Source organism: Exophiala spinifera, assembly GCF_000836115.1.
Source record: "Exophiala spinifera strain CBS 89968 unplaced genomic scaffold supercont1.2, whole genome shotgun sequence".
In the NCBI taxonomy this organism is placed as follows: Eukaryota; Fungi; Ascomycota; class Eurotiomycetes; order Chaetothyriales; family Herpotrichiellaceae; genus Exophiala; species Exophiala spinifera.
The window spans coordinates 217,565-231,572 of record NW_015622514.1 but is presented as its reverse complement, the minus strand read 5'-3'; the positions used below and the strand labels follow the sequence as shown (position 1 = coordinate 231,572).

General features: G+C 53.7%; 7 protein-coding genes across 7 annotated transcripts; 5 read left to right on the top strand and 2 right to left on the bottom strand.

Annotated features, from left to right (window-relative positions):
• Window positions 1-240: 240 nt before the first annotated feature.
• PV08_02352 (uncharacterized protein) lies at window positions 241-1,343 on the top strand (the record flags this gene model as incomplete). The annotated part of the gene is made up of 4 exons (XM_016376711.1): window positions 241-310; window positions 381-448; window positions 549-895; window positions 1,022-1,343. The coding sequence occupies 4 exons, from the start codon at window positions 241-243 to the stop codon at window positions 1,341-1,343; spliced, it is 807 nt and encodes a 268-aa protein (XP_016238281.1).
• A 669-nt stretch (window positions 1,344-2,012) lies between these two features.
• Window positions 2,013-3,176, top strand: PV08_02351 (uncharacterized protein; the record flags this gene model as incomplete). The annotated part of the gene is made up of 1 exon (XM_016376710.1): window positions 2,013-3,176. The coding sequence occupies one exon, from the start codon at window positions 2,013-2,015 to the stop codon at window positions 3,174-3,176; it is 1,164 nt and encodes a 387-aa protein (XP_016238280.1).
• A 654-nt stretch (window positions 3,177-3,830) lies between these two features.
• On the top strand, window positions 3,831-4,937 carry PV08_02350 (uncharacterized protein; the record flags this gene model as incomplete). Its single annotated transcript, XM_016376709.1, has 1 exon — window positions 3,831-4,937. The coding sequence occupies one exon, from the start codon at window positions 3,831-3,833 to the stop codon at window positions 4,935-4,937; it is 1,107 nt and encodes a 368-aa protein (XP_016238279.1).
• A 438-nt stretch (window positions 4,938-5,375) lies between these two features.
• Window positions 5,376-6,130, top strand: PV08_02349 (uncharacterized protein; the record flags this gene model as incomplete). Its single annotated transcript, XM_016376708.1, has 3 exons — window positions 5,376-5,659; window positions 5,719-5,825; window positions 5,889-6,130. 3 exons carry the CDS (start codon window positions 5,376-5,378, stop codon window positions 6,128-6,130), a joined length of 633 nt encoding a protein of 210 aa, XP_016238278.1.
• A 152-nt stretch (window positions 6,131-6,282) lies between these two features.
• PV08_02348 (uncharacterized protein) lies at window positions 6,283-7,101 on the bottom strand (the record flags this gene model as incomplete). Its single annotated transcript, XM_016376707.1, has 1 exon — window positions 6,283-7,101. One exon carries the CDS (start codon window positions 7,099-7,101, stop codon window positions 6,283-6,285), a length of 819 nt encoding a protein of 272 aa, XP_016238277.1.
• Window positions 7,102-7,395: 294 nt separating this feature from the next.
• On the top strand, window positions 7,396-9,423 carry PV08_02347 (signal recognition particle protein SRP54; the record flags this gene model as incomplete). Its single annotated transcript, XM_016376706.1, has 7 exons — window positions 7,396-8,162; window positions 8,244-8,492; window positions 8,557-8,632; window positions 8,720-8,919; window positions 8,986-9,096; window positions 9,155-9,209; window positions 9,289-9,423. The coding sequence occupies 7 exons, from the start codon at window positions 7,396-7,398 to the stop codon at window positions 9,421-9,423; spliced, it is 1,593 nt and encodes a 530-aa protein (XP_016238276.1).
• A 992-nt stretch (window positions 9,424-10,415) lies between these two features.
• Window positions 10,416-12,261, bottom strand: PV08_02346 (uncharacterized protein; the record flags this gene model as incomplete). Its single annotated transcript, XM_016376705.1, has 2 exons — window positions 10,416-12,190; window positions 12,240-12,261. 2 exons carry the CDS (start codon window positions 12,259-12,261, stop codon window positions 10,416-10,418), a joined length of 1,797 nt encoding a protein of 598 aa, XP_016238275.1.
• Between the last annotated feature and the right edge of the window lie 1,747 nt (window positions 12,262-14,008).

The window sequence follows — 14,008 nt, the reverse complement described above, 5'->3', positions numbered from 1 at the left end:
GAATGCACAAGCTTGCAGTCTCAGATGGGGCATTGGCTCCTTTTGGGAAGAAGCGGCGTCGATACTGCGGAGAAGCATGGCTGGGACCGACAGTACCGAACATGGGGTATATTGTACAAGTCACATACAGTATCCCACTGGCCACATATATATACAGTAGTCAGTAGTCAGGACAAAGCCAACAAACTCATGATCGTCCTCTCCCCCTCACCGTCGCATCCTCACCACGTATAGCTCATCATGGAAGCCCAACTTGCTGATCTGCAGGCCGAAGTCAAGCGACTTCACGATAAACTGCAGAAGGTAGAAGGTTCGAATTACTTGAAAAACGAACCAGTCCCGGTGAAGATTGCTGAAAAACTAACACGGTCCACCCCCAGATGAGGCGGAAATCCGCAAGACGCATTTCAAGTACGGTTACTACCTCGACAAATGTCTCTACAACGAGGTGAGTTAGATTCATCCGACTGAGTACACCACACGACGCCCCTGGCCCAGAGTGATACCCATTGACCCTCTCACTCACTCACTCTCAATCGCTCACCCAGGTTGTCGACATGTTCTCCGACCACCCAGACGCATACGTCGAGTTCCTCGGCTCTCGCTACAGGGGCAAGGATGGCATCCGGCGCCTGTACCAGGGCCGCTTCCAAAAGTACTTTGTCGCCGGCCGCAACGGTCCCGTGTATGGTTTCTTGTTGGACCACCCTATGCTCCAGGATATAATCGACCGCGACACGGAGACACACGCCTGGGGTCGTCTTCGCGCCCTGATGTCCGCCGGAACCCACCAAAGTATCCAGGAAGAGCACCCTCGTGGCCACGCCCAGTGGTGGGAAGGCGGCCTGTATGAAAACGAATACATCAAGGAAAACGGAGTCTGGAAATTGTTCAGGTACATATGAATCTTCACTTCTCTCCTGTCCTGTCCTGTCCTGTTTTGACGTGGGACTGCTTCCTCCTCCATCCCTAATCCTACATAGTTGAGAAGTGTTCCTTTCTAATCCTCAAACTTATGCAGGTACCGATACTTTCCGTTCTGGCACGCTGATTTCGAGCGAGGCTGGGCACACACCAAGAAGAACTACATCCCGTGGCCTACCAAGACGTACCCTGAAGACCCGATCGGGCCGGACGAAATCATCGAGCAGAGGATGCTGTGGCCCGACACCCGCGTCATCCCGTTCCACTACCCTCACCCTGTGACTGGGAGACAAGTCAGCGACGACGACCTGAGAGCACCGCACTACGGCCAGGACGTGAGCACATCGGAGCCTCCACTGACGCTAGCCCTGCCCAAAGATCAGCAGGAGAAGTTGGCCAACGAAAAGACAGGTGTTTGAAGAATGGGGAGTAGAGACGTAGGGTCAAGAGATGTGACGGAATCGTCGATGCGTCGCCGGCGTAGTGGTCTATCTCTTTATGGGTTACAGCTTCGGGGATAGTCATTCACCAGTCTGGAAAATACTTAAGTACAGCAGAGTACGCAGATAGCAATCAACTCTAGGCAGTTATCGGCAGACAAATGGGCTGGTATATTAATTGAGACATTTTCGGCGGTATACACCATCTGTGATTTGCACTGAACGAGACATTCGAAAGCCATCAACATTCACTCTCCTTGCAATGTGGGCCCTCCTTGTTTGGGAAACGATCCATTCCCCACAGCACAGCTACCTATTTAAGAATGTGTGCAGAGGGACCGACACTCCGCATGAGTACCAACGACCGGAGTACAGTAAGAAACTCTAGAAGTACATACCAGGTCGACTGTCCCGCAGTCTCAGCCTCGTGTGGAGAACGGAGACATTGTGTGCTTCCGGGATCCGAGCAACGATGACGAAGCTGACATATTGCCATTGTACAACGACCGAGGCCATCTCACCATTTGATCGACGCCCTTTAAGTCCGTTGTACCCGTATCAGTCTTTATGTTTTGTTCGCTGGGTACAAAAGCTTCCGTACGCTTCTCACGACCGCCATTCAAACGCGTCAGCATTCGAACGTTGAAAATGGACGCAACTCTCCATCCGCTCTCTGGACTCTACGCGCCTCATAATCTGAAAGGACTGTACTACGGGCCCGATGTGGTCAAGAACCACCTCCTGTCTGTGCTTCCGGCCAGCTCGTCCAAGGCCTTCATCGTCACGGGCAACTCGCTCGCCACCAAGACGCCACTGATCGAGGGCATCGAGTCGCTTCTGACGCCGGCCCGCCACGCCGGGACGTTCAGCAACATCAAGGAGCACGCGCCCGTGGCTCAGCTGGATGAAGCGACCACGCAGGTTGAGAACGACTCGACCATCGACACCGTCATCTCCGTCGGCGGCGGGTCTCCGATCGACTCGGCCAAGGCCATCGTGTACCGGGTGCACGAGAAGTCGCGGAAATGGCTGCTGCACATTGCCGTCCCCACGACGCTGTCCGCTGCCGAAGCGACCAGTTTGGCCGGCTACACACTGCCCAACGGCATCAAGACCGGCGTGGCCAACCCGTCCGTGTACCCGGCGTACATCTTCTACGACCCGACCTTCGGCCTGCACACGCCGCCGGGCCTCTTCCTCTCCACGGGCCTGCGGGCCCTCGACCACGCGGTGGAATCCCAGTACCACCCGAGCGCGACGTGGATGCCGTGCCGCCTGATGGCGCTCGAGGCCATCCGCGAGCTCTTCAAGCTGCTACCCGCCTACAAGGCCAATCCGACGGACGTGGACACCGTCACCGGCCTGTTCCTCGCGGCGTACGCCAGTCTGGCCTTCATGGGCGGGAACATCAAGGGACCTCTCGGCCTGTCGCACACGCTGGGCTACGCGCTGGGTTCGCCGTACGGCATACCCCACGGAATCACGTCGTGTCTCACGCTCGGCCACGTCGTGAAGCTCAAGGCTCGCCATGACGAGACCAGCGCCGAAGCCATCGCGGCCATCCTGCCCTACCTGGGCCGGCAGAGGTCGGGGGACAATATCAAAGACAGCGACGTCGTAGGTGATAGGATACTCGAGCTCGTGAACGACTTGGGGCTCAAGACCACGCTGACGGAGAAGGGCGTCGGGAGGGATCAGGTCGATATCATTTGTGCCAGGGCGACGGAGAGATTGCCGCACATCAAGGAAAAGAGTGAACAGAACGAAAAGCTTTTGAAAGACGTCAGAAGCCTGGTGGAGGGCTTGTACTGACTGGTCCAGCAATATTTGGATTGTGGGGCGACCATCTACATACATATATATGTATGTATGTTACAGCTCTCTCTCACTCTCATACCATATCATATTTTATGCGGTGTTTTTCTGTTATGGTCTTTTGACGCTTTCCCGGGGGCTTTTTTTTTCAACGCCAAGAGCCAACGAAGTTGCTCGTGATGTGTGAGAAAAGAGTGCGAGACAGAGTAAGTGGACGGGATTGATACCGCCGTCAACCTTGAGAACCTCGCGGGTTAACTTGGCATTGCCGAATAAGGTATGGATATTCGTACTCGTAGACTGTGAGATAGTACTCGGAACTCCAGGATGCCGAGTCCGGAGGGCAGGGGTACTACGCAAGGCTCCAAGAGGTGGTTGACCCGGACATAAGAGATTCCTCATTTGTGAAGCCAGCATGTTGGGGTCTAACCTCGCTTCGTATAGAAGGGCGGAACTCCGCAGCAACCGAGTACCAAGAAGCACATGCAGATGTTTATTCGTGGTCAGACATTTATACATCACGAGTACGAGAGACACAGATATGGAGTATAAATCTAGAATTTTGTGTCTTGAACTAGCAAACCCATCATCAGTCTTTTTCCAAAGCTTTAATCCTAACATAGCTCATCCCATACGAGTCCGTACAACATCATGCCTGAGACCCATACGGCAGCCGTCCTTGAGGCGATCGGACAGCCCGTGGTGTTGAAGACGGTCCCTATTCCAGACGCTAGACCAGGATCTGCAGTCCTCAAAGTGCTTGCAACGCCGCTCTCCCCAAACACAAAAGACGTCTACGCAGGCCACTTCGGCTCCTGGCCATTGCGAACGCCAACCATCCCAGGCTTCGCAACAATCGGCCGCGTACACAGCGTCGGGCCCGATGCGACGTCTTTGAAGCCAGGCCAACTGGTGATGTACGACTTCTGGATCCCGTCCAGGGACAATCCAGATGATAGCATCCTGGCCGGATACATGGGCGGTGTTTCCCAGCTCGAGGATACGTGGAAGAACGGCACCCTCGCAGAGTACGCCGAAGCTCCCCTGGAACGAATTTGGGCTCTCGACGAGGACCTGCTGTGCAAGACCATGAAGTACAGCTTTGCCGACCTCTCCTATATCGGCACGGTCAGTATCGCATTGGGCGGTCTGCTCGAGATTGACGTTCGACCGGGAGACAGCGTGATTGTTGCCCCGGCCACGGGCACCTTTGGAGGCGCTGCTGTACCGGCTGCTCTCGCGCTCGGCGCGAAAGTCATCGCCTGCGGACGGAACGAGAAGACGCTCGCCACCATGACCGACACCTTCGGAGCCTCGGGCCGGTTCCTTACCGTGAAGATGTCTGGAGACGTCGAACAGGATACAGCAGCAATCAAAGCGGCAGTTGGGGGCAAGGGTGCCGACAGATACGTTGATTTTGTGCCACCACAGGCAACAGGCTCGAAACACATCATGTCGTGTGTTAGCGCCTTGCGACCCCGTGGCCGAGCAGTCCTGATGGGTCTCAGTCTCGGTAACGTAGAGATTCCCTATTCCTTTGTGATGTTGAAGAACATCAGGATTGAGGGTCGCTACATGTTTGATAGATGGCATGGGGAGCAAGCCATCAAGTTGGTGGAAACCGGCCATCTTGTTCTCGGCGATCGCCCACTGAACGGAGTAAAGATGGTTGGTTTCAAGCTCCAAGACATTCATCAGGCGATCGACGTAGCGACTGAGCAACGTGGCTGGGGCAGCATGGTTGTCATTGAGCCATGAAGGGGATGTATATACTCTTCTCGATTGCTGGAAGTCGAGTCGCTATATAGCTCGATGTCTGAAGTCGCCATGGTCCAAGATTCTCCTCCCTGGAAAATACTGTGCCCTCGCAGTCTCTCGCAGTCCCATCCACTCATCGAGAGGGTTTCCAACTCAGGAGAGTCCGGCAGTAGATTCGAGATTGTTCAATTCATTGAAAAGTCCGTGGACCGAGGTTTGTCTATTATGTTCCTGTTCTCCGTATGTTCGGCCATATCGATCGGTCAATCGACGCCAAGATTGCATCACTAACTCCGACCCTCGCTCGATTTTTGTATGTAATTTGAACTTCGCCAGTCAGAGTTGAGATATTGTGCTTTGTCCGAGCAACACCTCGCCCTCCGTCGACCTTTGGCGTTTTGACCTCCTCGTTGCTATCCCACTGCTCCTGACGCGACCATGACTGCCGGAATCCCAACACGACTCTTCCTTTCCGCGGCAAGACTACAGTGCTATGCACCCGAAACAAGTGCCCCGAAGATAGCTTGCCGTGCGCTCTTCTCCCGCAAGGCCCACACATGTTCTTCTTCTGTGACGCGGCTCCGGCAGCATCAGGCAGCAGTTGAGCACAAGAAGAGTCAGATCAGATCACACGTTCGAGCTCTGGAGCAAGGCCGGCGACGCTTTTCGACGAGTCCATCCACCCGTCACGGCCATCTCGATCCACCAAAACCAGGAGAAGAGTGCGTTACAAACAGGCTCGAATGGGGAGAGAAACTTACTGACCTTGTGATGTCGATAGGCTACATATCACGATAATCGACAAGGATGGGGAAAAGCACACGTTCGAAGTCGCCGAGGGGGACAATCTGCTGGACATTGCGCAGGCAAATGATATAGAAATGGAAGGTACGTGGATACCCAACCTGTGACATCTCCCAGCATGTCTCTAGACCTAACAGGCCTCTCCAGGTGCATGTGGCGGCTCTTGCGCCTGTTCGACATGCCATGTTATCGTCGAGTCCGAAGACATGTACGACAAGATCCCGGAAGCGAGCGATGACGAGAACGACATGCTCGACTTGGCCTTTGGTTTGACCGAGACGTCACGGTTGGGCTGTCAGGTACAGATGACGCCCGAATTAGACGGCCTCGTGGTGAAACTACCTCAGATGACGAGGAATATGCAAGCCTCGGATTTTGAGAAGCGATAATAGAGGAGGATCTTTCGTTTCACATACATCGACTGTACATGTACTATCACACCTACTATCATCGCTCTTGTTCTGGAGACCAAAATACATAATGTCCCCAGTACTGCGCCTGAGCTGTGTGCTCAGGAGACGGCACACCGCACGAGTACTAACTACTGGACTGCTGCGGCACGCTTCTTCCCCCCGATCAGATCCAAAAAGCCTTGTTTACTCATCTCATTTGCCTTTTCCTCGCGGTTGGCCATGCCTACTGTGCCCTTCTTGCGCTCTTCTCGTGCAGCTTTTTCGCTGCTGACTTGCGCCGCTCGTACGGCGTTGAAGAGCTTGACCACACCGCGCTGGGCGATCTTTCGCAATCGCTTCTCTTCCTCGGCGATTTCTCCCGCCGTTCCGGAATTCAAACCTAAGACGTCCTTTATTCTTCCTCTTTCTAGATCTTCACGACGTTCCGACCGTAGCTTGGCCTTGGCCTTTCGCTCAAGTTTCTCATCGGCTAAAGACGTACTCGTCTCGACGGCTTGCTTGCTCCGTGAAAGCACAGGGTCTTTACGTGCTGATTGCGAAAGCTTCGTAGACAGGATCTTCGATATGGAGGTCGAGAAGGCCTCGGGGTCGTTTCGCTTGCTTGTAGATTTTCTCTTGGGAGTGGTGGTCGTTTCTGCATCCTCGTCGTCATCGTCGTCGTCCGCGGAGGAGTTGTCACCCTGTTCCGACTCTTCGAGGCCGTCCGCATTCGCCTCATCGTCTGATTCTTCAGCAGGCTTTGGTTTTTGCTGTTTTGTTTTTCGTCGGCTGGATTCCTCGTCCGAATCATTCAGATTGACGGCGTTAAACTGTTCATCCTCCTGCGCATCTGACTCGTCTGAAGAACTGTGGTAGTCGACTTGCTTGCGGACTCGTTTTTTAGGTCGATCTACTTTGCCGCGCATGCCATCTTCGAGCCTGCGCTTTTTTTGTGAAAGGGGAGCCATAGCGAATATGTTGCTGGAAGTGCCTACGGCGGTGCGGCCAGTACGCGGACTTTTGGCGCCCAAAGAGAAAATTAAGTCAGAATTTCTCGGTCGGCAAAACTGCGGTGTAAAGAGGATCAATCCATGGACTGCGGAGAGAGGGAGAGAGACACAGAGCATTGCATTCTCCCCACCATCAACCATCGAGAATCCGCACCATCCCAAACGTCCACGTTGCGGTAATCCTGCTGGAAATCTGAGGATCGAAGAACCCAATTCTCTTGTTCACACTTTCTCAGACACAGGCTTCTTAGGATGGTGCTTTCAGACCTCGGTCGGCGCATCAATGCGGCCGTCTCAAACCTCAATCGCGAGGCCAACCTCGACGAGAAAGCCTTCGATGCTATGATCAAAGAGATTTGCTCCGCCCTGTTAGCGGCAGACGTCAACGTCCGACTGGTCAAGAATCTGCGAAAGTCGATACAGAGCACAGTCAACTTCAAAGATCTCCCACCCCACACGAGTGCGAACAACAAGAAACGATTAATCCAACAGGCAGTCTTCGACCACCTCGTTCAACTGGTCGATCCTCACGCCGAGCCGTACAAGCCGAAGAAGGGCAAGTCCAACGTTATAATGTTCGTCGGTCTACAGGGTGCCGGCAAGACGACAACGTGTACGAAGTTGGCGAGGTACTACGCACAACGGGGGTTCCGATCATGTCTGGTCTGCGCAGACACCTTCCGAGCCGGTGCGTACGATCAGTTGAAGCAGAACGCCACCAAGGCGAAGATCCCATACTACGGCTCGTTAACACAGACGGACCCCGCGGTGGTGGCGGCCGAGGGTGTTGCGCGGTTCAAGAAGGAGAAATTCGAAATCATCATCGTCGACACATCAGGTCGGCATAAGCAGGAGGCCGATTTATTTGCTGAGATGGTCCAGGTTCAGAATGCCATCAAGCCCGATCAGACCATCATGGTTCTCGACGGGACGATAGGCCAGGCGGCCGAAGCCCAATCGTCAGCCTTCAAGCAGACAGCAGATTTTGGAGCCATCATCATAACGAAGACTGACGGCGGGTACGTATGCGCATACCTGCGCCACGCCCTGAATCTTGGTTGCTGTTGCGTATCCTCGTCCCCACGCTGACCATTTCGTAGTGCTGCGGGAGGTGGTGCTATATCTGCCGTTGCGGCCAGCAATACTCCAATTATCTTCTTGGGCACAGGCGAGCACATGATGGATCTCGAGAGATTTGCACCGAAGCCTTTCATCCAAAAGCTTCTAGGTTATGGCGACATCACAGGCCTGATTGAACAGATCTCCACGATCACGAAGGAGTCCGCCGGTCTAAAGGAGACACAGAAGCATTTGGCCGAGGGCATTTTCACGATGAGAGACATGAAGGAGTACGTGTGATGTTGTTTTCCAAGAAGAAAGGAAAAGAGGTCAGCTAACACGCGTCCCTCCCAGGCAAATCCAAAACATCCTAAAGATGGGTCCGATGTCGAAAGTCGCAAGCATGATACCGGGTTTGAGTTCAATGATGGTGAGTAGAAAGCCACCGGGGAAATTCCGACACTTCTCAATTGCATCTCTGAACTGGAAGGAATGTCGTAGCTAATGTCTGGAACAGGGTGGCATGTCAGACGAAGATGGCCAGGAGAAGATTCGCAGAATGATCTACATTTTCGATAGCATGACGGCCAAAGAACTCGACTCGGATGGAAAGATCCTCATCTCCCAACCGACACGAATCACGCGGATAGCATGCGGCTCGGGAACGAGCGTCAGAGACGTAGAGGAGCTTCTGACCCAGCATAAGGTCATGGCAAGGTAAGCGCCTCGTCCGGGCGGTTTTATGCATGACACACCGGGCCAATGCTGATTTTTCTGCCGCAGTCTTGCGAAAAACATGGGCGCCCAGAGAAAGAACATGGCCAAGGCCCAGGCAATGCTGCAAGGTGGGAACAAACAGCAACAGATGGCTGCTATGCAGAAGCGAGCTCAAGCGTAAGTCTTGTTTCCTTTTTGTTTGCCAGAACGAGAGGAGGGGCTGACCAGTTGGTAGGATGGGTATGGGTCGATCCATGCCAGGAGGAAACGACATGGGCAAACTCATGCAGGTATGTCGTGCGCAACCGTGGCCTTTGCGCTGGTAAAGGCCACCAATGCGGTGATTAGTCGCTGACCGATTTCTCGCAGATGATGCAGAGCATGGGAATGGGTGGCGGCGGACCTCCTGGTGGCATGGGCGGCATGGATCTCAATTCCATGGCCAGCATGCTTGGAGGTGGCGGCGGTGGCGGCGGCGGTGGAGGAAGGGGTCGTGGCAGATGATGGTTCTGTACAAGTATATCGTCCGTCTAACAACCTGTCCTGGGGCTATGAGGGAGCCAGCTTTCCTAGGCCGATATGAACGAGGCTAGAGTTGACTGGATACGGCGTCACCCTTCGTTTCTCGCCAGACGACCCAGAGAAAGGCCGATCAGACACGCCCCAGCCTGGCCGCGAGGTCGACAAGGCAATACACGCCGCCTCAGGTGTGGATGGCGGGCGGTCTTGTTACTTTCGGATGCAATCAATCACCGTGCATGCCTGTATGCACGCTTCCTTTGTCTTTCGACCCCCCTCCCCGACACGATCGACAATCTGTTCTTCAAGGATCAAACAATCGTGTGGCAAACGGAGAAAGAATAAAAGGAAGGAAATGGAAATGGTCACTCGGTCAAAACAACCACCGGGGACGTCGTGGTCACGGCCACGGTCACGGTCACGGTCATGATCGCCACCTGGAGGTATCCATCGGGCGGCATCGTCCATTGAAATAGAGACAAGAAAAGCGCAGGTGGTCTTCTTGCTACCGGACAACATGTCAGCTCAAGGGACGTTGGAACGCCACACAATTTTACCCCAGTGTCCGCCGCTCTTTGATGAGAAGAAAGTTTCGGAACCAAAGGGACATGATATGACATGACATGATATTGATGTTGATATCGATACTGGACCGTCAGCATGTCTAGGCCCTATCTATCTCATAGTGAAGTGATCGATATACATCAATCTCGCAACCGAGAAAGAATTAGTACGTGTGATGCCACAGTGAATTGATCAAAATGTATATATATACCCCAAACCGCCGTCTGCCCGCCCCCGGCCCCACTGACTCGTGTCTCGCAGCTTTGCTCTCCCGCTCCCTTCTCCTATTTATTAGTCCATTCGCTCCCTCTTTCAGTCCGTTCCAACCTCTTCCGCTCTTCCTATCTCCCCGTCCGAATCCGTGCCCGACTCGCGCATCTTGGGAACTCTGGATCGCCCGAATTCGTCTTCCTTCAAAGAAGGTGGATGATCTCTGGTGCTGCCTTCCACCTCCTGTGGTAGGCTTTATCCACTTCGTAGGCTTGGAACGACAGTGTTCGGTTGTACGACCAGCCATAACCCACTCGTCGATAGTATGTGGTCCAAGATTTGTGCGTTGGTTGCAGGACCAGAAAGTGCCGATACCTGGACTTATATTTCTGGCAGCAAGGACACATCCCATCCAGCTCCCAGGCGCTGAGGAGGAAGACATGGTCCTCGAGTTTCTCGCAGACACGATCTGGGATCATTGAACCCAGGTGTTGGCCATCGCCGTCGTGAAGCTGCAGGTATCGACCTTGAAAGTCAGTGGATCCCCGATACCAATGTGGTGCTTCTGCGCTGCCAAAGGTTATATCGCGTGCTTCGCCGACAGTGGCGGGATGGAGGACGCCTCGCAGAACTAAGCTCGAGGAGTGCTTTGGAGTTGCGCTGAAAACATCTGCATTTCCATATATACATTTGGGGGATGAGATGACTTCGTACTGGAGCTTGACGAAGTCCGCCTCACCGTTGCCCCGTCGGAGATGTGGATATTCCACGGCACCGTCAGCAGCGACCCACGACCAAGTTGGTATTCCCTTGAGAAGAGAGGCTCTTCGATGCGATGGCTCCGACGGGTCTTCTTTCTTCCGCGGAGGGTGTTTCAATGCGGAAACCCAGAGTAAGTTTCGCCCAATGCATCTCGTCCAACATCCAACGAGATATCGATCCGAGTAAAGCTGGCCAGACAGCCTTGCCAATCCGGAAAGGGCAAGAAGACGGTCTTGTCGTCTAGTCAACGAGCGATGCGTATAGGTCTCGACAAGCTGGGCCCATAGATTATGTTGTCGATGCTCTATGTTGCTCGGATCGAGACGCTTGAGGATGTCGGTTTTCGGGGAAGTCCACCGGAACCAGGACGGTAGGAAGGCTAAAAGGTCGGATCCATCTTCAGCTTGACAGACTTCTCCACATATCCAATACTGTTGGAATTCTCCAAAGTGAAGTTGGCGGCGTGAAACGAGCTGCTCCTGAAGAATCCATGCTCTTGTCGATAGAGGTGAGTGGACAACATCGGATTGAAATAGATCTGATGCTCTTGCAGGCGGCGCAACTTCGTACGGCGAATACCTTTTGACCAGGTTGGCCTGGGCAGGACCGTTAGCCGTCACGATAGTCAAGGAAACGCCGGATCTCTGCTGGAAGCTTCCTTGCCGACAATTCGCGAGGAAGGAGTAGTCGTCGTTTTGGGCGCTGTCGGTGAATAAAGAAAGGGCTGCATTGCCAAATACTTTGAGCATCTGAACGCTTTCACCGGACCAGTCGGCCTCATCGTCCTGGATGATACACACAGAGTCGACCCAGAGATATGATAGCCCGAGTTCACTGATGTAGGTGAGAGCTTCTTGTATAGTGTTGGGTAGCTCCAGCAATTCAAATCCTTGAAGCCTCTTTTCAACGTTCGACCTTGTCGTTGCCCACGAAGGCATCGGCCCTGACACCCATCGATGACTGAGTGCTGCGTACCTTCCTGTGTTTGGGGTTCCGGCCACAAGTCTAACGGTACCTGTCCGAGCTAGCAAGGAGACATCGATCAACCGACTGGGAGGCTCATCAGCTTGTTCGGCAATCCGATTGCGGCAACGGCTGTGATAATTTTCGCAACGGCGGAGCCACGTCCTGGTTGTTGCCATCGACCCTGCTGACCAGGCATTCTCCTCGGGAACTTTTCCGTACATCAGCCCGTCGAGCCTTGACGATTTTTTGGCTGGCAGAATCATAAGCAATGTTCTCAATAGCAGCGTTCCTGAACTTACAGTCGCTTGTGAAAACATCCATGTTGATGTCTTCCAACAGAAAGGCGCTGCACATGCCCATACAGCGTGCAAAGTCGAGTGACCGTGACGACGTAGCCTCCGCAGAGTTGCAGAAACAGCCACAGGATAGCTGTAGCCTTAAGTAGGTGACAGCACCTCTTTGATTCGGTGCGGTGCCCTTTCTCAGGATCACCTGACAGACGCCGTTGTCGATGTCAATATCCCGATGGGCGCCAAAACAAGAGAGGAAAAAGCCACAGCCTTCACATCGAATCGAGGACTGTTCGAGTTCCTTGAGTGACTTTGCATGTAAAAGGCCACTGGGTGAGGATAGGGTCTCGAGAGACAGAGAATCGCATAGCGAACATGGGTGTGCGACTTTATTGATAGTGATACTGTTCCTCGCTCCCGGCAAACATCCTTTCGAACGGTTGGGCAAAAATTCGCCAAAGTACCAAGAGTTGAAGACGGCGGGCACGGAAGAGAAGGGAGGAAGGCTGTCTCTGCGGCAGGGACCGTCACACTTCTCGCGAATCTTGTTCCACGTATCAAACCCAAGTTTCTTTCGGAGGTAGTGAAGACATTGTACATCTGTGCTCCAACACACTGGAGAGCAGGACTTCCCGCGGTCCAGCGAAGCACCGAAGGATAAGAGAATGTCGACGTGATCAACCCAACCTGAGTTGGCGGCACAGTAAAGCGGGGTGCAAAATCCCTGGGCCACGACCGAGATATCAGCTCCCTTCTGGAGCAAATCTAACGCGATTATGAAGGCAACAGTGCCTTCGGGGCGCTCCCCCTCGTGTGTGGCATATCGTGAGAAGGTATAAGCATAAAGAGGGTACCTATCCTCAGCTCCCGGCCTGGACGTGAGTTGAGCACCGGGGGAATCGTGACGTTGCAGGCTCAGACCTCGTAATGCCAGTTGATGGTTTTTCCACAGAGAAGAGTCATTGGCGCAACAAGCCAAGTGAAGTGGTGTCCATCCGATCTTATCGCAGGTGTCGATGTCTAGGTTTGCTGAGGCCAGCAGCTCTTTGACTTTGTCCGCATCCTGGCACCACACCGCCCAATGCAGATCCGTCCAGTCGCTGGGTGAGCCGTGTTAGCATCACGGTAGGGGAGGGCGCCGGACATATCTTACCTAGGTCTACACTGACCCATGGTACGAATGATCGACAGAGGGAGAGATGGCGAACAATCACATTGCCATGAATTCAGACAAGGATTGACTCTACGCCTTGCGCCTAGACGCAAGGCGTGGAATCGGTGAGCTGAAGTGGCCTTGTAAGGCCATGTTCATGCTTAGTCGCTTTCAGTTTGACTCGAGCTGAGCTTGACTAGAGCGGCACCAACCTCGCTCCCGCAAAGTATCGTGAGTCTGCCTCTCACCGGTTGCAACAAAGAAAAGGCGATCTGGAAGAGGGGGGCTGGGGGAGGGCGCTTAATCCATACATGCATACCCCTTGCGTCCAATAGTGCGGGCGTGTTGGGCACCATACCGGGGTTGGTTCTGTGGGCTGCAAAGTCTGCAAAAGCCCAACACGAGAGGAAAACGGGCTTGACTTGCGTTCCGGGGTGGAAAATGCGATGATGCTTAGCAGGTGGGCATCTCGTATTCTCTCAGCCCTCCTCATCCCTCCTCATCCCGTACAAGCCTCGTGTGACCTGAGGCCAGGGTTGTGTGGCCGCAAGGGGGTGCTGAGGATCAGGGTTATTTATATAAGTTTCGATTCTTGCCCGAAGATTTATAACCCCAATTTCGTGGT